The sequence below is a fragment of the Pleuronectes platessa genome, chromosome 21 (genome assembly GCF_947347685.1).
Source record: "Pleuronectes platessa chromosome 21, fPlePla1.1, whole genome shotgun sequence".
Classification (NCBI taxonomy): Eukaryota; Metazoa; Chordata; class Actinopteri; order Pleuronectiformes; family Pleuronectidae; genus Pleuronectes; species Pleuronectes platessa.
In genome coordinates, this window is record NC_070646.1 from 6477514 (window position 1) to 6500581 (window position 23068).

General features: G+C 45.5%; 1 protein-coding gene across 2 annotated transcripts in view; it reads left to right on the plus strand.

The window, feature by feature from the left end:
- Positions 1-23068, plus strand: part of adkb (adenosine kinase b) — a 100496-nt gene that overhangs the window by 42081 nt on the left and 35347 nt on the right. For both annotated transcript variants that reach the window (XM_053414109.1, XM_053414110.1), the window contains exons 5-6: positions 252-424; positions 2713-2821. In XM_053414109.1, coding sequence (XP_053270084.1) covers positions 252-424; positions 2713-2821 — 282 coding nt within the window. The remainder of the gene's footprint in view (positions 1-251; positions 425-2712; positions 2822-23068) is intronic.

Genomic DNA, 23068 nt, shown 5'->3' on the forward strand with positions numbered 1-23068 from the left:
TAGCACACAGGGAGGAAGGAGTGCGTGGATGAAAATAGTGCGCTCTGTGTGGAGCGGAATTGGTCTCGGGTTGTTTACGACAGCTCGCAGCCCTCGTGTATATATCACAAGCAGTATGTTTGCTGTGAAGCTACAGTTTGTGTGCCATCTGCCTCGGCTGAACTCGACCCTACAAACAGACTTATAATTTGCAAACTGAGCTCTATGTAACTGCTGTTTTTGTGTGTTTTTTTTTTCTCCCTCTTTCTCAGTGGATGATCCAGAAGCCCCACAAGGTGGCCACCTTCTTCGGCTGCATCGGCACCGACGGCTTCGGGGAGATCCTGAAGAAGAAGGCCGAGGAGGCCCACGTCGACGCCCACTACTACGAGCAGAACGAGGAGCCGACCGGTACTTGTGCCGCCTGTATCACCGGAGACAACAGGTTAGCCACCTTTCTGTCACCCCCTGACCAAGAAGTGACCCCCGAGCTTGGATTTTGAAGGAGTCATTTTGGTTCATTTGTACATCAGCCGGCAGGCAGTTGACTCCTTGGGGCTGGAAGTCATAACAGGGAATCATAGCTCCCCTCACACATCAAAAGGAAAAAGCACAGCTTGAGAGTGTTTTTTCCAGGCCCTCGCTCGGTCTCTGCCGCCCCAGTGGGTTGTCATCCATCTATAGGCTGACAGTAGCAATGTGTTAGAGATGGCTGGGCTATCCCAGCTCTCACCTGTCAGCCTGCCCGACTGTAAAAGGGGCTTTAGTGTCTCTGACGACTCTCACGCTAGCATCATCATCAGTACGTCAGCCGACAGACAGCAGAGGTCAGAGCCTACACAGACACACACACACACACACACACAAATATCACCAGCAGGAAGGGCTCCAGTTCATGATAGACCAGGTGTGGATCAATATCCTCCTTCTCTAAACACTCCCCTCCTCTGCAGCCCTTCATCCGCTGCTCCTCGAGTTGTCAGTCAGTCAACGACTGGACCCTGACCGCCCCGGGAGCCCGGCCCTGCTGAATGGTCTTAGTGGGCTTGTTTGATATGGGCTCTGACACCTGAAAAGGTCAGGCGCCGTGCTCAGGGAGACGAGCTCTGTAATATTTCTTACAGGTGTTTAACAGACAGCTCAGGAGGCCGGTGGAAAGGTCGTCGGCAGGGCCAGATTGGAAGGGTGATGGCTTTGAAGGACGGGGAGACAGTATGTCACAGCCCCCGGGCTTTGATTTAAAGAACAAAAACAACTCTTATACTTTTTACAATTCTTCATTAAAATGTCTAAAAACAACTAGAACTATGTTATATATTTCAACTTATTTGTGTACAATATCCCAAATTTTATCCAAAGTAAAGTAAAGTTTCATTTTTGGTCAACTATTATAAACGCTGCTTCAGAAGGTCATCAAACTAAACCTTTTGTTATTGTTTTGATTGTGAGACCCCAAGCAGCCACAGTTACATGCTGAGTTCCCCATGTGTAAATCAGTTGAAGTTCTGTCACTGGATTTCCTCTGTTAAGTCTATACAGTAACCGTAGTCTCACACTTACTGTAGTATTAAGCACTGCCAACAAGCTGCAACCACGTTTTATACAGTCAGTTAGAAACAGTCCAGTTTTGTTAACATAACTAAGACAAGATGTAGGAAAACAAAGTCCCATTCACAATAGTTTCAGCAACTTAAATTTTTCTTTGGATTTGACTTTTTAAGATGGTGCTGGGTCGCATTATATTTTGTAGAAAAATACAGGGATTGTCCAACAATTTTTTTCAGACAATAAAAGTTCAAAATTTTGCAATTATTGTAGACTTAGCGAAACTGCAAAATTCCCGGCGGAACTACTCAATGATTTGCTTTGTAGTAAACTGTGGAGCAAACATCTAAAATGTGTTATATCAGTGGATTTAGACTTTACCGGAGAGCACCGAGCTTTTCTCGTGTCTCCTGGACTTGCTCAATAACGATCCACACTTTGTCTGTCATGCTTGCTCTAACCTTTGAGTCCATTACTGCAGCTCACGTCAAGGGGAGTCCCAACAGTGCTGTCATATCGTAGCTGTTGTCCTCGCAGTATGATCAACTTAGCACACACTCCTCTGTGATGCTAACCATGCTGAGCAGCCGTCTCACCGTGTGAGAACGGATCTCTTCCTGCCGCCTCCCGTCATATGGCCGCCCCTAAGCAGCGATGATGGCTGCACTCATTTTGATGGCCGTTCATAAAGAGGCAGCACACGAGGACTGGCTAATGAGCTGTGTGCAGATAATGCCACCTGCTTCACGTTCCAGCTCCTGCCATCCACTACTCGACTCAAGTGTTCATTTAGTGACGGGTTCTCTGTTGTTTTTCCTCTTGAGTTGACTGAGGACCCTTTTCTTTACAGGTGATGTAATATAACAAATAACGTGGCGCTGGTTCCTTGTTGGCCTTGAACATCCTTTTTTTTTTCTTTTTTTTTTTAATCTGTCCCTTTCTTTGTTTGAGATAACCGGTGGTTAAAGGGAATGAATAATAAAGACATCCAGATGACTTTAGTTCACCTTGGTTCAGACGTTCTGAGAAACCATTATCATCCTCTTACATCGTGAAAGAACAAAGGAAAGTCTGGGGCCCCGGTGTTTTTTAGGGATGTGTTTTTTGTGTGTGTGTGTGTGTGTGTTTGAGACAAAATTAAGATGGATGATAAGCGAGGCAGAAGATTTATGGGGTCTGTCTCGGCAGGTCCCTCGTTGCTAACCTGGCAGCGGCAAACTGCTACAAAAAGGAAAAACACCTGGACTTGGACGGCAACTGGGAGCTGGTGAAGAAAGCCAAGGTCTATTATATTGCGGTAAGTGAGACCCTCTACATTCAGAATGATTGTTCCCCGACTCTATTGCCAGAAGAGGACGACATGTTAAGAGGCTTTATTCAGGGAATGCCTCAGCGCGCCTTCTGCATTGTCAATATATCCATTCATCCTTTGTCGGGTGAAATGAGCTACGTTACCTATTGAGACAATGCAGCTCCATTCTCCCCCTTTGTCCCCCTTTTCGTCTTTGTGCACGAAACTGCAACACAGTGTGAAATTGTTCTACATGTAATGCATTCATTCGTTCCTTTTAATGTGGAGACGAGCCAACAGGTGCTGAGAGAGTGTGAAAATTGATTATGCAAGTTCATTTGGCTTCACCCCCCTCCCACACAGTATACCCCCTTACAGACAAAACACACACAGATTGAGGAGGACAGATGTGCGCTTAGAAGTACACACACACACACACACATGCATACATACATTCAAGCTGCACCACTGAGGTAATGTCTTCACTTACAGCTTCTGGAGTAGGATGGCCTGCCATGCTCATGTTTCACTGTTTGGGATTAAGTTTAATTCGGGCAGATCTACGTTTTTCTCAGATCTCGAGTCAAAGTGATAGCCCTGAAATTGCGCTCGCATTCCACGTCTTTAAGCAGGTCATTATCGACATAAATCAGCCTCGCGGTCCAACCCTCAACATACTCCTCGACATATTGTCCCAAGTGAATTTCACAATGGTCCCCCTGTTGCCCACAATCCCCTCCAAAGTGTACTGTAGTGCAATAATGATAGAGGCTTCGTAATTAGCTGCCCAGTCGCAGAAACAAACACACACACACGGACACACACACACACAAACAATCCCCCCAAAAAAGCTGTCGGTGCTTGTGCTAGAAAGCAGATCAGTCTGTCCATCCTCCACAGTTTGTGTGGTCTCATTTTTAGACTCTGCTTCACATTAACAAACACTGCACATCCTCTGCAAATTGGCAGTTGGGCTTTGCCCACATCCGACAGTCTTGTGCACAGGGAAAAGCTTCCGTGGGATTTGAGGAGGGATAGAAGGGCCACAAATGGGTGTTTGTCAGTGCTTGGAATCTCAAACACGGTGTGCCGCGTCCCTCCTGGGCCTCTTTGTCAAAACAGGGGGATCATTCGCTTTATTAGAGTCCCATTCGCACTTCTAAAGTACTTAGCCAGATACACTGCCACAGCTATTCCCACTTAATACCGTGTGGCGTGTCTAGACCGGTGTTCACCAAGGCCTCCTCTCTCCATTAACCTTGTCGAGAGCACTCAGATGTATTTACCCAATTTACAACCAAATTGTACATTTTCTCCCTCGCTCGCTCTCCCTCTCTCTCTCTCACTGTACCAACCACTGCTGTGTATTAATGTGCTTTGTTGATTTTCATTAAATCACTGCTGCGTGGGCTTCGAACGCACTAATCTGCAAATTTAATTACAAAAAAGCCCAAACTTGTGTACGTTGGTATGTTATTTGCTCACACGTGCGTCAGTGTTTGTCGGAGCATGTGTGTTAAAGAGGTGATTGATGATTCCTGGCAGAGGCTCTCAAGGTGCCTGCTACTATGTGGTGTGATTGGATGAAAACAGAATTATTAGAGGGCTCTTGCAGCCAGTCTGGCTCATCCAGCAGCAGCAGCAGGGCCGGTGGCAGACGCAGAGCAGGGAGGCAGCACTGCCATTTCTCACAAAGAGAGAGAGAGGGAGGGAGAGAGAGAGAGAGAATGTTGAACTCCTGCCAAATGTTTGGTGGCAGGCTGTTGCTAGGAAATCTGGGTCCTTAGGCAAATCATTGCACAAAGACCAATAACAAAGGCGTGAGGGGGAAGAAGGAATGGCTAAACGCATTTCAGGCAGGCGATATCTTTTTCTTCCTGTTGACTGCTGTCGCTGCTGCAGTGATGTTTACAGTTGCTTCTCTCCCCAAGGATTGTAAACATCAGAAATGGAGGGTGATGTATTGTGTGAAGGGGAGATGAGTGACTCTAATTGGTGGGGGTGATGTGTGCGTGCTGGCCCAGTTAGCCCCCTTCTCCCTCCTTCCTCTCGCTCCCACTTTCCTTCCATCCCCATCCCCCCCTTGGCCCTTTATGGACACCTCCCTCCCTCCCTCCCTCCCTCCCTCCCTCTTTCTCCTCTCCTCTTTTTCTGTCTCCCTTGCCTCCCCCTCTCTCTTCCTCCAGCCTCGGATACACACACACACACACACACATACACTTGCCTCTAAACACACACAGCGTGCACGCACACATTCTGCAGCATACCACTGGCTTGTTTTTCTTAACACTGAGCGCTTTGCCCTGTAATTTGATCTCCACCGCTTGATGCATCCTCCATGATGCCACTATGAATTAACCTATGGCTCTGCAGCTCTCTTTAGTCCCAGCTAATAAAATGGCCCATCCTAACTTGTGCCATTTGCATTCAGGCGGGGGAAAAAACAGAAGCGCTCGGTCCAATATCTTTATCATGCGTGGAGCAAATAACAGAATTAAAGACGAAGGGAGACGAGGAAGACAATTGACTGTGAAAAGGCCTGTTAATGACTCGGCACAGATGGTCAGAAGCAACCCAAGGATAGACGGAGGAGACGCTCGCCTATGCCAACTGGCATGATAGGAAAAAACTCACCCAATGAGACACAAGCTGCAGTGCTGTTAGGTCACAAACCTGATCACAGCTGTGGACACTGTTGGTTTATGCCCTGAGCTAACGGCACAATCCCCCGTTAGCCAGCGAGAGGTCAGCCACGCCTGAGGAAAACAGCTAGCCCGCCTCTTTGCTTTTCTATTTTTTTTTTTGTCAAACAGCAAGTTGAAGTGCCTCACATTGTTAACACTGGCACACTGCATATAGCATTAATTGGCAGTTGTGTTCTTGCCCTCGCTGCAGGGGAAAGCTGAGTTCAGCTTCAGTCACTGTAGCATAATATGCAAGAAAAAAGAAAAGGAGGCGAAGGGGAGGGCAAAAGCAGGAAGGGAAAAAAAGCGCAATACTGGCACCACAAGCAGCACGTCAGCCTGCTTACACCCCAGAGTGGCACAAATACACACACGTGTACACACACACATTGTTCCTCCGCCCCACCAGCCCCTGCAATCTGCAGCCAAAAAGGCAAAGGGAGAGGTTTAACACACACACACACACAACTAACTGACACCTCATCAGCCTCCGCCGAAGGGCTGATTAGCACAGAGGTGACTGCGGCTGTCTCTCTGTCCAACTCCGAGGACCACGCTGTCCTCACACTGACCTTGAGCTTCCTCTCCTCCTCTATCCTTCCCCTCTATCCTCCACTCTCCCTCTCACCAATGCTCCTCATATCCAATATTCCTCCCTTCCTCTGTCTCCATCTCGTCCCTCCCTCCCTCCCTCTCTCCCTCCCTCCCTCTCCTTCTCTGTCTTTTTCTCTCTTTCCTCTCCACTCTGTACTGCACCACTCTGCACTGCCCCTGTCCTTCCACATAGCCAGGGAGGGATCACGAGGCAAAATGCAGGCAGTGGAGAGTAAGAGAAAGGGAGGGAAGAGAAGTGGGGGGGGGGGGGGGGAAACTGGCAGGCTCCCCCTTTTGTCTGCAGGCGATCAGTTACAGTCTTGGTTGCCGATGAAATTTAATCCCCACCGCATTTACATGCCAAGTTTGACTTCTGGCAAGCCTTATTAAATAGATTTGTAAATCATTTCATCTTGATTAGAATCTATTCTCTAGGGATCAACATTTTTTTTTCTCTCTCTGCCATGCTTGTGTTTTGTTATGTGCACAGTCTGTGCCCACTGGTGCTCGGATTTGAAAGTCAACCTTTGGGAGGAGGGGGGGGGGGGGGCGTGGGCGTGGACGGCGACGCTCCTTCCTGTCTGAGCGGGTGTGAGCAGGATCGGTTTAGGGGACAAAGAGCGTCTGGTGCCAAGCTGGTGTCCCCGGCCCGGCCACTGTGTCAGCACGTCTCCCGGCTCCGGAGGTCATGTGGGCGAACCGCCGCTATGATGTGTCTTTGTCTTTATTAGTCCCACACCACAGTGTATTTAGCACGAAACAATGTCATTTCAAATTGCACCTAATCAGATGGCATTTTGTAATTGCCAGCGAGCGTCTTATGAATATGAATTCATAATTGTTCAATTACAAGCTGACTGCATCATATTTATTGGCTTTTTTTTTTTTCTTTCTTTCTCCCGCTGGCCTGGGCCAATTATAGGATTTCAATCTTGAGGCAATCAAGTGATAAGGGTGAGGCGTTTAGTGTTTGCTGTCACTATATAATTCTCTCGAATGTTAAACATCCATCTGGGAGGGCTGCATTTGTCACAAAGCTGTGCGTGGAGGTGCACCTGCCTAATTGAGTGGTAATGAGCTGTCAGGAGCGCGGGCTTGGTGATTGGCTCTCCGCGGGGCGTCCCGAGCCGGTGGGACGTATGGGCTGGCCCGGCACTTCTGGGGGATCCGCCAGCGCCGCAGGCCTGAGGGGGCGGAGCGTGGTGAACGGGGGTGGAGAGGCCAAGCGACGCTGGCTGTGAGATTTATTTAGGTTGTTTACGATTATATTTACGGCTGATTTGGTTTCACTTCTCCCAGTCAGAGGCAGAGGAAGACTTCAGAGGGTTTGCTCAATTAAAAGGAATGTAATTAACTTTTTCCTTAAAGTGTTCATCTTGATTATTGAATAAAAAAGTTTTGTTTATAACCATGTTTATGAATAAAGCAAAATCAGAGATATGTGTTATAAACGTTTTATTACCTCTGCCAAGGTGGTTATGTTTTCACTCCTGTCTGTTTTTTGAAGATCAGATATGTCTTTTCACTTTCTTTAACCTTTAGTTAACTGATATCTACCAGTGTGTGAACTTTGATGCAGCTTGATTGAATTTAAGGACTGTTGGGCCTTGGCTGTTTGTGCTGCTCTAGTTCAGGATTGAGAAGAACTTCAACTACTATAATAAACTGTCAGTATTTTATTTTAATCAAAAATATAAATACACTGTGAAAAAGTACAATAATTCCCTTTGAAACAAACCTAATCACAATGACCTCACAAAAGTATGGTAAAATATTTGGGCAAATGTTCTTTCCCCACTGTTGCTCCTTTTATTTGTTTGATTAGCTTTAGCAGCAGCTTTAGAAAAACAAATTGTTCCGTAGAAAGTCACAGGATGTCAGAGTTCACTTTGTTTTGTTATCCTGACCGAGAAGTTCTCATCACATTCTGATGCATCAAACTTTTTGGTTTAGATTTGTGCGATTAACTTTTATTTAATTTCTAGCGTTTTTTCAGACATGTGTGTTTATGTGTGGAAATATTTAAAAGTTGGCAGGGCTGCGCTGGTTTTATTTCGGGACATTTTATTTCCAGCAACCTAATTCGAACAGTAACATGGTAGTGGTGGTGGGGGGGGGGGGGGGGGGAATGCTTTAATCCACTGTATCTTGAGTAATTGCCTCCTGGGTTGGCGGAGGAGGGGCACATTTTTTTTTGGACTCTGGCAGGCTTCCAGGCTGGAGTCCATATTACTCCACCAGCAGCAGCACACGCAGCGACTCTCTCCTTGTACACCCACGTTATCTTGTAAAAACAGTTTTTCTTCTTCAGCAGGGAAACACACCGTGTCCTTTCACCCCGGATTACTGTGTGCATCTGCTCCGCCGGCAACAAGTCTGCTTCTCCTCCGCCTCTCTGTACAGGGGATGAAATAGTTCAGACTCAGAGATATTTCTACTTTCCTTCACCTTGTCCCCTCGCTGCCTCTGCATCAAGACACCCAGTGTGTGTTAGTGCCTTTTTATTCATGAGACCAAGTTGTAAAACGTGGAACCGCGTTTCCGCTCCACACTGGGATGTGGCGGCCATTTGTTTGAGTTCCACGGCTTAATTGAATATACTGAGTAATTATTTGTCAAGTAATGCTGAGCAGAAAATAAATAGCCACTTTGCGGCCGTGAATGGTGCCTGATGGCCATGTGTTGATACTCTCACCAGGGAGAGTGAAAAACCTGCTCCACTGGCTAAGTATCTGATTAAGATTCACATGAAGGAACCGCAGACGCTTTAGGATAGTGTGTCTCCTGGGCAAAGATAGTAAGTAGAGTTAAGTGTCAGATGCTGTTATATTGTCATGCCGGAGCCTTGATTGAATAAATATCGCCGGAATATTCTCCTCCCCGGGAAACCATCCGGGTCAGCGCCAGCACGGGCTCCTACAAAGACATGGCCTCAGATGTGTGTCTCTGTGCGGCAGATGCCGGACACTGTTCTTCTGAGAAATTGTTTCCTTCTGCGTGGTTTTCATTTTTCTCTTTTATGTTGCTGTAATTTGTTTATGGTTCGTAATAAGCCTTGTGCATATCTTCCTTCTGCCAGTTTGGCCCAGATCCATTGTAAACTGCCAGTAATTTATTTTACATTCCCTGTTCAGAGGAGACTAATGACGACTGAATATAATAATATTTTGTAACGATATGATAATTCAAGTCGAGATTTTCTTTATGTCGAACGTCAACTTTTATAGTATTTATGGCGGCATTTATCAGTATCAGTTTGTTTGTCTTCTTTAATTACCGCTCTATTTACTAGTATCTGCAAATATGGCAAGATTTGAGTAAAAAAATGAAACTCCAGCTGCACTTAAAAGGTTTTTCCAGATCCATATTAATCTTCGGCTACTTTCTTTAGACAGAGCCAGGCTCGCACTTCCCACCTGTTCCCAGTCTTTATTCTAAGATAAGCTAACCATCTCTAGCCCGATGCTTTTATAGCCATTTGAAGGACTTCACATGTTCCTGAAGAGAAGATTGACTCATTGTCATCAATCTTCTCTTGTGCATGTGTGTCTCTAAACAAACTACTGCTGGAAGTGATTATTATTATTATCTCTATTGAAAATATCTGTTTGCGTACAAGGAACGGCAGAACCTAAAATTATATTCTGTAGGGAAAAAATGGCGATCACTCATTTCCCCCGAGCCCACAGCTACACAAAATGACTTTGACCTGACCAGTCCAACCTCCAAACTATTCATGTTAACAACAACAATAGAAACCAATCCTTTAATAACTCATTTCACTCAATAAATGTCTGGTAAGATTTGATTTTGTTGTTTTGATTCTGTTTCATTTTGTCTAGTTGTGTGAACATGATATTCTTTGCCCAGGTTTCAGTTACTCAGTCTGGGGGAAAAACACTTTTTCACACATGGCCCCGTGCACTCAGACATAGGCTACTACTCTGACCTTATCTATTGTTCCTCAAGTGTATATTGTAAGCAGCTTTAGAGGCTTTATAGAGACTTAGCCAGCAGGGCTGCCGCTGCTCTGGTGGAACATTTGGACCTGTGGCAAGTGTTAGATTTTCAGTTAAATCTCTTAACCCACTTCTCCTCTTCCTCTCTCTCTCTCCTCCGCTTCCCCTCTCCTCCCCGACATGCTAACAAGCTGGCTGTGATTTATTTTTCATGTGTGGTGTTGTTTGCCATCGCCATTTTCTTTTTTCCCCTTTTTTTTTGTGGTTTTCCTCGGCATGCAATCTCTTGTGCCAGTGGTGAGCCTGGTGCCCAGGCCCTGGAGGGGCACAGTGGAAACACAGCCAGAGCAGCTGCACATCCTCCCCGACCGAGCAAAGTCCTCCAGTCACACTGTGATGGCGAGGCCAGAGCCACTTTGATTAGCATGTCCGTCGTTATTGGCCAGCTTGAATGTCATGCACCGCGAGTCCAGTCGTCTAATGCTCCGGCTGGCCAACGGCGCTGCTCCCTGCAATTACTGATATGACTGCTTGTTCCAGAGCGGAGGAGAGGCCAGGGAGAAAGCGCCAAAGTGCCAAGTGATTGTCCTCGGTAAATAAAAAGCAGACGTCTTGCCTTTCTTGATGTTCTATATGTGCGTGCCTTATTTTCACATGCTGTGGCGCAATCACATTTGAAAGCATTTTGCGCTCCCAACATAACGAGGGGGGGGGGGAAACCAATCAAAACAATAACTGTGGTTCCTTTTGACAAAGCCCTTGGCTCTCAATTGTCAGAAGATGTAAGCTGACTCATCCACACAAGAAGGGCATGTATCCCTGGGAGCGAGGGGCGAAAAGCTATGATGAATCTTCCCCTCTGTGCTCGCCTCTCTCCACTGAGCCTGCATGGATTAATTACATGACTAGTAGCTAGTTTAGTCCCATTATTATTTTCTCTTCCTAATGAATAATTTCACTCTCCCCCTCTGCCTAGATTTTATTCTGCTCAGGACTTTTCAGGCTTCACCCGGTGGAAATAAGAATGCATTGATTATTTTCCATCTAGCAAATATCCCACCAACTGAGGAATAACATGCCTTCCACCTAATTGGTTTGTTTATCTTGAGCAACAGACTCCGGGTGTGTTTGGACTCTGGCTGGCATCCACACACTGCACCGCTCCTCAGCATGATTACTCACCTTGGGAGGAGGCTGCTGGAGCAAGGTTGATGTTCCCTGCATAGACATCAGGCTGTCATTCTCTCCGCTTATGTGACATCATTTGCCAAGACAGATTTGTTACAGGAAAAATAAATTCAGGCCTGAAAGGGGATTGATTTAAGGACAGGCTGTGAGTGGAAAAAGGCGACAGGAGGGATGGGGGCTCCCAGACACATTTCACCACTGAGAGGGCTCGGGCCGGATCCAAACAAGCTGCCAACAGAAGATGGATTCTGGCTTCATGTATAATTGATAAACTGTATGTTCTAGGTGTCAGCTTTAAAGAGGGAGCTAGGACTATATCAGGAAGCTATTTTTCCTCTCTGAGGCGAGCATCATTTTTATTTTGTCCTCCCCCGTTCTCTAGCTTATCTTCCCACTTCAGAAAGCCCCGTTGAAAATTATCGTTTCCTTTGAAGGCGACGTGCGGGAAGTGCGGCTTCAAAAGCACATCCTGTTCCTGCGCCTATTATGAGTGCGAGTCCGGGGCAGATAGCCATCTGCAAAGATGACTGTACATCCTGAGCTATCGGGATTAGCCATCTCACTCTTGACACCTTGCACATTAATATTAGCTATTGGAGACTCCATCCTGCTGAAAGCAGCATAAAAGGATTAATGCAGCGCTTATCCTTTTGGGAATAATGTCCTTTATTGAGCGGATTTGACACTCTAAAGGCTAATGATGACATTGAATGGAGTCAGAATAAGTAATGGCGCATCATCTCGTGTCATGCCGCCAGTGTAGTAGCTATTTGCATTCCGACGGCTCAAAGCGTATTGATTTTGCTGAAGGCGTTCGGTTGTTTTTTCCTCTGCAGCAGTAAGAAAGTGTTACTCAATCATCACCGTCCTCTAGCTAATGACAGAGCCCCCCCCCCCCACTGCAGGCCCAATGACAGCGCTCTGTTCCTCGTCGTACTGTATGCAACGTGTTCACCTCCGAGCACTTTGAGCCGCAGCAATTACTGTACATGAAATTCAATATGGCTGCACGTCACTGCGCTGTCCGTCACTCGGGGACTGTGGGATTAATGTGGCCACTCACTGTAATTGTGATAAATCTGAATTCTGCCAGTTACATCTTTGAGTGTTAGCGGCACAGTTTGTCCCACAAAGGGCCGCAGCACCCTGCTATTTCACACATCCTAATGCCTACTGTTATTTCTTTACAGAGCGCTTCATAAGAGCAATAAGTGCGTTTTTTTTAGATGCATGCACTTGACTCTTAAAACATTCTCGGTGTGGACAGGCAATGTGCCTGCAGGGGGTAACCAGATTTAAATCAAGGTGATTGTAATTCAGTGGGAGAGAGTCTCCTTGTACCCTTGAACCCCTTACATGATTTGATTATGAGGAGGTTAAACAACTGTAATAATAAATCTGTCAAAGTTTTAATAAGATGTGCCATTTTGTATCGGGCATTAGAACAGTGAGGGGCAGACAAGTGGCCGTCAGGGCCACCTGAGAACATTCGCTCCGTTCTTTCTGCTAAATTGCTGCTTCCCCAAGGTGTTTTCTTTTTTCTTTTTTTAATCTGACAAGATAGTAACCTTATCAATCACAGCTGCTTCCCCCCCGCTCCCAAGGACTTGTGCTGATATGTTCTAAGTGCTCTCTCCTTTGGCGGTTTTAATGGGAATATTGTGTGCTCATCTCAGCGATGCCTCCCTGTTTCTTAATGAGCTGATAAAGCCCCAATTACGGAGGCAAATCCTGATTTCTGATTTGCATTACCGCCTCTTGTTTCACCACACACAGCGGAAATGTACATGATTGAGGTGCTGAGATGCAGGCCTGCCATCCGTGTGTGTGTGTGTGTGAGTCTGTGTGTGTGCAGGGACACAGGAGATGGACAGATTAGATTATACAGTAGATGCTGCACGGCTCCGGCCGTTTGTGCGTAGAATGTGATTTAGTTGTGAGTTTGAGACGGGCTGTGGGGCTGCCCTGCGCTCTGTGATGGGTGAGGGGACAGACTGACAGTGACAGTGGGGTGGTAATGGCACCGAATAAGGAGGAATGGCCCCTGTAAGGCCCCCATCCCGGCGGCAAGGCAGAGCAGCCCTGTCCAGATACACAGCAAAATGAATTCTTCTCCACACCTGTGTGGAGCTCTTCTATTTTTTTTTTTTTTGTCAGTCTTCCACAGGATGAGAAATCGAGGTTATTTATATCTTCACCAATCTGAGGAGAAATGGTGAAAGAAATGGAAAATGTTGCCCTTAAAGAAATCCAGCCTTCACTTTTATTAAGTATCAGCAGATGCAGTAACGCCACAACCCATCAGATGTTGAGGCGTCAGCGGAAGGCAAAAAAAAAAGATGAAGAGGAGGTTGTTTCGCATTTGCAGTTTTTTTCGAACATGACCCCCGAGCCGATAGCCGGGAGGGAGACGCGAGGGGCGATCAAAGTCCTCAGCATCACTGGCTGTGTGATCTGAGATGTGAATTATCAGTGTGGGTGCGATTGCACGTGAATTCCCAGGTTTGTCTTCATACAGACACATATTAGCTCCCCCCCCCCCCCCTGCCCTCTGTGCTCCTTCTCCGTCTGTGAAACTGAAACATCATGTCTAGAACTTTGGCTGGGGAGCTCTGCAGTTCATGAAAAATGCATCCGCTCAGCTCTTCTTCTAACTCTTCGCCTCTGATACTCTTGTCATATCATATCCATGTCATGTCAGTGTGCGTATTAATTATGTAGCAGGCGCTGTTGAGGAGACGGCACTGATGCATCTCAACCAGACGTCCCATGTATACCACTGACCCGTCACTGGGAAATATAAACACGACTTAATTAAGGATGAGACGATACTTTAATATTTAGCCTTGTGAGTAAATAATTCTCAGTCTGTGTATACAGGAATCAGTTTTTTCTCTCTCTCTCTCTCTCTCTCTCTCTCTCTCTCTCTGTTTGCTTCTCCCTCAGGCTCCATTTGACTCAGAGTCTCACTCTACTCAACCATTGTGGTCACTTTTTCCGGTTCAACTGAGGTGTTCGACCGAGTCATCCCTCCTGGGCTTAGCCTCTCTTTTAGTCTTCCGAGCTTCGCTATCGCTCGACATATTGGCAACAAGCGGCACCCGGTAGCGCCGTTGGAGGTGTCCCAAATTACAGAGGTAATTTACTTCTCCGCAAGCAGAATAATGTATGAGTAAGAGGTCATATTGTAATATGAAATTGCTCAGCATTTGCACAGACGCCGGATCCAGTCCCGGGACTTGTGTTGCTGTTTACGAGTCCTCTCAGTACTCGTATGGAACTGTGCACTCACATTCCCCAAGCAAATGAATATCAGGAGGCAACACAGCTCTGGATGGTTCCTCTTGAATTACAGCTGTTTCCCTCCGGTCCTCTTCCTCCTTCTGTAACAAACGGTCTCCGAGGATTAAAAACCACTACAAACACTTCACAGATATTAATCTCTTTTCCAGGACCTCATTCAAAAGTTGCATTTTAAAAGGGAGGAATAAAAAACTAAACGACTCACACACTTGTTATGTGTTCTTTTGCAGATGTAGATTAACTTCGTACTCCATGTTGGTAACTCCGCCGCTGCCAACAACTGAGTCACCATTGATCTGGTGTGTTTTGAAACGCTTGAATGATTGTTTTACAGCCTGGTGATTGCAGCGTTTTGGCAGGAATAATTGTAAGTTCAAAGCAGCATTCCGCGGAGTGTAGCCTGGGGATAGATTTCTGGAGAAGCTGACACTTCAGATGCATTATGAAGCCATCACGTCTAATTTGCACAGGGCTCTTTTGTAATTTACCCCCCGATTCAGGGGGAACTGCCTCCTGCTCTGCAGAACAATGCACACTCTGCGTGCATTGTTCACGCTCATTGGAAGAGACAGTGAGTGAATGAGGCTTGGAGCTCAAATAATGTGCAGCAAGGTTCCTGTCATATTTGTTGCTGTGTAATGGCTCCTGATTTGTAGTTTCCTGCAGCGCCTCTCCGGTTTGGTGCAGAGCAGACGGCGCTGCACGGTGTTTTCTGTGCCTCCATTCCGAGCGTCTTGTTTACAACTCGGCGTTGAGGCGACGGCTCGACAGTTGAAGGACTGAGAGCGTCGCGTAGTCTTTGAGCCGGGGGGGGGGGAAACCTCTTCAGAGGAGGGACTGGGGTTTTTCCACATGCGGCCCAGACAGTCTCACACATATTGAGTTTGTCTGTGTGCATCTTTGAAGATGCAAATGTGTCAACCACATGTATCCAACCACCCAGCGAGAAGCCGAGATGCTCAACTGCCTTTCTCACGGCTCTTAAATGGCTGCCAGTGATCTTCAGCGGCGCTGCGTGTCTGTGAAGCCTGCAGTTCTTTCTGTCTTTCTTTTTCTTTTTTCAGCGGACGGATTAGTTTTTGTGGGATATTGAATAATTTGTGCACATTTATCACTTTGAAAACATGTCAGTTCAACCACATTAGGAGACGGAGGAGAGTTTGGCTGTAAAACTTTATGATCTCTCGTGTAGCAAACGGTTACACTGGATAGCATGTGGGGGCTTTCATAACGATCCAGAAGACATTAATTGGCCGGTAATGTAAACCAGGAGTTACGAGAGTCAGTAAATGGATTTATCAGTTCAACTTTTCAGATCTATTTTTGCGTGACGCTACAGATAAAACACCTTTTCATGTTGTACACTTGCTCGGGAGAATATTTATACCTTGAGCTTGCCAGCCAGCTTTGACATCTGGTGTAAGAAAAAAAGAAAAAAAAAAAGAGACAGCACATCATAGCTTGGCATATCCTGACAGAGGAGACATTCGTAAATTATTAATGTTTTCCCCTTGCACTGTCGCCTATCATCGCGCTATCCCTCTCACTCCCCACGTTTTGAAATGCACGAGTAGTGGTCCTGCAGCGTGGCAAGTCATGTTTCTGGCTCTCATTTCAATATCTGAAGTGAAAGGTCAGGATGATATATTCTGTCCTGCCGCGGTGACAGTGACTTACATGCTACCAGTTCAAGACGGTCCACTTTTACGAGGCCCACCCAGCCTGTCGAGCAAACTGATAATGAATCAATCTGCGTGAAACATTTATGGGGTGCCCCCCCCCCCCCAGCCCACCCCTGCCCCGGCCGCCCTTCCTTCCGTGAGGCCAATTAGGAGCATCCTTGGTGGCCCCTGCTGTGTGAGTCAGGGAAGCCCCTTGCATTGTCATATCAATATTCCTCTGTTGATCTCCAGCTGAGGCGAGTCCGGCTGCTCTTTCCACACATTTGCTAGTTTGCATTCAACAGCATGTGTGGGAGATGGCATGCTGGCTGCCTCCTCTTCTCCTCCTTCCTAAACCTACTGTTGCCTCCCTCTCTCTGTCTTCTTCTTCTACTTCTTTTTTTTTGTTGTATTTTCCGAGAGGGAAAGGTTTCTTGATTCCTGGCATGCCAGAGAAGGGTCCTCTGAGGATTACATTGGCTAAGCCCTTATCACTCCAGGAAATTCACTGCCTGCTTAAAAAAGTGGTAGGAGTAGAAAATCAAGGGGAAGTGTTATTCTTTTTAAGTTTCTCCCTATTCCCATGGAAAGTTATTACGTTTTTTTTTTTGAAGAAAAGTCCTTTTTTTTGGCACTCAAGTTTTCTCCTAACTGCATTTCATATTTCACCCTTTTTTTATTCCTTCTTTTTTTAAAGTGGCTGGTGGAATTTCAGAAGTGGAAAATGTGAAGGCAGGTGTTTGAGGGAGAGGGAGGGGGGGGGGGGGGGGGTTAGGGAGGGCTGTGCTCACTGGGAAGCGATGTTAAACATCCAGGGGAAATGTTTGTTATTCTAATGGGATACCACCATGGTAACAGCTTCCAGAGACTCCCAAGGCTTTGTGTGGAGTATATGCGCGCTTTCATCAATCTCGCCTAATTTCTTTGGGGATTAGCAAATATAATCAGCCCCTTTCTCCAAGTCGTCACCTGCTTATCGACACGAATATTATGGTGAAATTTAGCAGAACACAGCCCCGTTGGATGTGCGGAGAGCAATACATGGCCCATTAATATAAATCACAAATTGAAGTGAGTCACCAAATGGATTCAGAAGTCATTAGTATTCCTTTTGTGCTGAATGACATCCCAGACAGAATAGCTTACATTTTGCACTTTTAAATCCTCGCCACCAAGACCAAAGCACTTTCTGCTCGTATTACATCTTCAAGTTAAACATGCTTCAGACAGAGGTAATGAATTATGTTATTTTCAGATTTAATACCTTTTTACCGAGGTTTTAAAGGCAACGGAGTGAACTCATTTACAAGACTTGGTGGAGAAAAGAAAAAAAACCAGGACCCTGTCTGATGAGGAGCCTCCGTGTTTAAAAGGCTCCAATAACTCGTAAGCCCCTGTCAGTTTTTATACCTTTTTCTCTCCCGCTGCAGATTTCCTTAAGTGGCTTATGTGAATTGCAATCGCACACATTGAAGCCGGCAGTACACAGAATACATTTCTTCCCGGCCGTGACCAGCTAACAGGGCATTGAACTTGTGCGTGTGGTGATGGAGAGGTTTCACTCACAGCACTGCTGCGCCATGGGAGTGTAGCCTGACCTAAAGCTAAGCCCCCAGCCGGAACAGCCTTCCATCAAACTCCCAGCGCTGCTCTCTTATCCACTGGCGTTTCTGTCCGATACAAATAGCCAAGACGTGATATAGTTGGCTACATGTCATATTTGGCATTGTACTACTCTCTATCTGCCGCCCCCCCCCCCCTCTGTGAAATATAATGCTTTTAACTCAACAGCTCTTTGCTTTGGCAATTTCTCTCCCATCTGCAGCAGAGACAGAGACCGGCGTGTTTGCTCATCTTGGCCAAAGGCCAAAGGCTCTTTCTGATATAATCCCCACCATCGATCAGACTTTGTTTACTCTAACATGGTTTCTTTCCCCTCCAGCAATTAGAAGCCAACCTTGCACCTCCTGCTCCTTAGACCGGCTTTATACGTTTATTTTTCCCTTAAGTGGTAATTTTTCATGTTGCGGCTGAGCTGGAGGAAATGCGGGTGTATGTTAAGTAACCAGACTGACATGTCGGATACCAAAATTCTTCTTAATGTTTCTTTGTCTTTGAAGAGGCCAATCCTCCAGGCACCAAACACTGGCACACGTTGCGCTGCACTATCAGCAAAATTATGGATAGATGATTCACACATTTGCTATGTAGCACTCCACACCCTGTGTGTTTCATTTAGGGCCGCTGCACTTATAAATCTCAAGCACTTTGAAATTTTTAGGAAAATGAATGTGGGTGTTGAAGCTGAGGATTACTCTCCCGTCCGTCTGAGAGGCTCTCGTCAGAGTAAATTAGGCAGGAGGGCGACTGGTTTTCTCTGAGGTGTCGGCTAAAGAGGTTTAAAATCCACACTGAGAAGAGACGATCTTGATTTATCGTTAATATCGTGATTACAAACAACAGTTTAAGGTCTAGTGGCCAATACCTGCACCAGTAAATGTTGATGTGGAGAGATGAGATCTATCTCTAGATTCAACAGTTACTCAAAGCCTTAAGTCGCTCTCTATTGTAGGTAGAACACCTCTGGGTGAATTGAGACTAATACTACTGGTTTTATATCACATTCCGAGATAAACAAACACAGTTGCAGAAGCTGATCGTCTTGTTCTCGGCTGTGTAGGTGTGGTTTGGTTCGTTATGTCAGACAAACTCACTTGACCTTTTCTTTTTTTCCTAATGGTATTTCTCTCACCCTTCTGATAACAACGAACTGAATGACTCCCTGCAGTGTGGCATTGTCCTGGTGATGTATCAGAGGGTGGAGCAGAAGGAACAGTTTGTTCCGACTCTGCCTTTGTACAGACAGACAGCTTGTAAGTCACCAACAGGTTGTCGCACCTGTATGAGTTGTTTCCGTGAACTTTAAAGGTTTCATTTGCTTTCGCTCCTGCAGGAAGTTTATAAATCGTCTTGGGGATGTACAGGGTTTGTTTTAAGTTTTCAGTGATGTTAACCATTTTTAATTTTGAGTTAAACTTTAACTGAATCTCGTAAACACAGCTGCACACAAGCACATCACGTCTGTAGGGAGGTTTCCCTGACAAGTGTCACACAAGATTTCACAGAAAATCAAAGGGGAAATTTGAATTCATGCATGTTCCCATACATTACTGGGTAGTGAGCCTGCAGTTCATTAGTAAGACATGATACAAACATAAAAGCCTCATTCCTCCATCATGTTTTCCACCATGTTGTCATCCGCTGGAGGTTTGTCACGATCTATAATTACATCATCTCATTGTGCGGTGGCAGCTGAAAACATTCCTGACACCAACCGTGTATCTCAATGCACCAAACTTCTAATGCAGACATGTAAACACACAGATAAACACACATTTTTTTCAGATTTTCTTTTGCTAAATTTGACTCGAGACATTCTGGGGGGAAAAAAACTAAAAAGTCGACACACGAGGAAAAATTGCCTCGAAAAATATGATACAAAAACAAACGTAAGGGGAAAAAATATCGAGAGATAAGGAGCAACAAAGATGGAAGAGAACAGCCCTACTGGTTGTCAAACACATTATGAGCCATGTTATCCTCCTTTTCATGTGTCTACAGTGTCACTGGTCAACAAGTGTTACTGGGTATTACCATGGAAACATTTCTCTTTCCTCCGAGTCAGGCTGGGGGAAGGGCGGCTTCATTTTGTTCACTTAAATCAGCCTCTTCCGTGTCAGAGCAGTCTCCTAACCCTGACTGAGGCCGGTCCCTGGTGGTTGTCAGTCACGTGTCCCTCTGAGAGCAACGATATAGAACTCTAATAAGTCGAATTAAGAATGCTAATGCCTCGGAACGATTTTAATTTAACATCTAACACTTTCCTTCACCCTGTTACTTGTGTCTTTGGCAGACAACCCCTGACGCCCACTCTCCTCCACCACCAGCAGCATCGAATTTTATGATTTTTCTGGGTTTTTTTGGGGGGGGGGGGGGGGGGTTGTTTGATGCTCAAGAAAGACTTGTTTTTTTGTTCTGGCTGTGATTATATCCATCTCAGCCTGAGATGCTGTTCCCATGCGAGAGAGGCTCTTAGCACACTACACTAATAATATTTGAGTGCTTCGAGGGAGGAAAATATCTGTTTAGCCCGGTGGAGAGCGATAACTTTCACAATAACTCCCGGACAGAAATTTAACTGAGGAGCGGTGGCCAACTTTTAATGGTATTATCATGCATTCATTTCCGAAACTTGAAAGCTCCCTCAGTGTCTTTCAGTCTTGTGTGTGTGTGTGTCTGTGTGTGTTTTTCTTTCCTTCTTTCTTTGATCACTAAGATTTGAAGTCCTGCTGAGTTTCGCCAATCGGTGATTAGCCGCCCACAGGAAGGGACGTGTACTTCTCAACCCAGCAGTGAAGCGTAAAGGCAATTTTCACGTTTAAGCAGAATCTGACCCTTTTTTTCTATAAACAATCAAAACACTATGGGAACAAAAGCCGCTTTATTTAATCTCACACTGATAAGGCCAGTAAGCGCTACGGTTAACGTGCACATTTGTTCTGCTCTTCCTCTTTGTGTGTTTACATCACCTGAGCGCACTCCATATTTCACCCTCTCGGCTCGACTATAAACAAAGACAAGCGAGAGTCGACTTGAAGCATCGTCACCGCGCCAGGAAGATAAAAACACGGAGTGGATAAACAGGCTCTGAAGTTTCCTAGCCTTGACAGTATTTCTTACCAGTTGTCATTTTATATGGCAGTGTCGTTTTTTTATATTTTTTTTGCATAATTCCACGGTGCATTGGCTCGGCTTGATTTGATTTAGGACCTCCACTTTCAAGGAAATTGGGCTTAGGGGTATGAAAGTTCACACTTCTTGACTCCTGGCAATTGATTTTTTTTTCTCTGAGTAGTGAGTGTGAGCGCCGTGTTGTGTCACTGAGGTTCCAAGACACACAAACCTCAGGGTCAGCTGTCTGAGATTTTATCTTTTAAAGACAGCAGGTACAAAGGTTAGTAGGAAATTTGTCATCCGGAACTTTCAAGTTATTTACGATTTTGGTAGAAAATATTTGTCTATTGACCAACTGTAATTTAAAAACTTTATTTTTGAGTTGGTATTTGAGCGTAGTTGTTTTTATGCTCTTAGTTGTTGAGTGTAACTTTATTGAATAAATATTTAAATATATTTTCAGGCTTTTTTTTTTCTTCCAGTTGGATAAAGTGTGTAACTTAAATGATTAGAAAGTTCCCTCATTTATTATATATTCAGGAAATGGAGCCTATAGATTAAAACATATTTTTCAGTGATCTTCTCAATAAAGTGAATTATTTAATGCCAAATATTCAACATGATGAGATCGACTGTGAGAGGCAATGAGAGGTGAGGAGCAGGATGAAAACATCTCCTGACGCTCTGGAGCAGCTTTTCAAAGAGCCTCGGCTTTGTCTATGACTACAAACGAACTGGGAGTCTGCATGTGTAACAGACTGGGAGGCTTGGGAGGTTCAAAGTCATTGGCATTAACCAGGCTGCCAGGGTTTGATGAAAAGACATTGTCATGTTGGATTATGGAAAGTGTAGCATCCAGGATATCGTGAGCGTGAACCTCGCAACAAGGATATCAGCTTTTCCCTCTCCACCTCTGTCTGTTCTTTTTAACCTCCTGCCAGTTGTGGTTCCACCAGGTTTATGGAAGTGCTGGAGAACCTCTTTAAAAGGGGTGACTTCACCCCTAAGTTTTGGCTATGACTCCAGTGGCAGTACACACAGACAGACATGTACCAGGAAGTAGACGGCTTCTCGCCTCCAGAGTTTCCTGAAGGCCAGAGACCTCAGTTGTCCCGAGCCGTTTGAACTGCTGGTTTATAGGTGGTCGTGGTCTTGGCTGCCATGAAGCTCTGGAAGCAAGAAGCCATATTTCTGTTGCAAAAGTGTGTGTGTGAGACAACCGGGACTAAAGAAGCTGTGTCCGTGGACAAGGGGACGGCAGGAGAGGATTGGGGATGTGTCTGTATGGTATCACCATGTGGTGGTTTAGTTTCAGAAGATTTGAAAATGAGCAACTCACAAGTTGATTAGAGGGTGTAAATGTCTTAAATGTTTTTTGTTTACGCATAACTGTAGATGTATAAATTTGTTAATATATGTAAACACAATCAACTGTGCAGTATATTTGCAAATGATAATAAAAAAAGATGGCACCAGATAAACAACACTTTGAAATTCATATTTTCCAACTGCCGCAACTTTTATTCTCTATTTCCATTTGTAATTTGGTGATTGAGGAAGAAGCTTTTGATCGCTGTTGCTGTTTTCTTCTTGCGGGCGGGGGGGGGGGGGGGGGGGGGGTCACCACATTACAGTTTGAATTAGATGAATTTTATTTTAACTGGCGTAAGTGATTCCAAAGTTATTTTTTTGTGCCACATGTTCCCCTTCTTTAGCCGCTGCCGAGCACACACACACACAGTGTGTAGTTATTATAAGACTGCATCTAAGCGGCCCCATGTCCTCCGCTCTGAGCAGTGGGCACCGGGCTCCTGCATTGAGTTTGACAGCCTTCACACAATATTGTGCAAGGGCGCTCCCTTAGCTTCTCATGCTGGTTAAATGTAATGTGGCAGATGGATAGTATTTGCAGACAGAGCGGGGGTCTCACCCTCCCCTCGCACTCTCTTTTTTTTTCTTTCACCGTCTCTTGCCAGTACCTCAGACATTTTCAAGGGGGAGAAATATGTATCAAATTAACTCTTAGCAACAGGGCCTCCCAGCTCCCTGCCCTTGTCTTCGCAGCAATCAGAGCTTTGTTATTTCAGTCTTTCAACCAAAACCAAACTGGATTCAATGGCTTCGGCAATT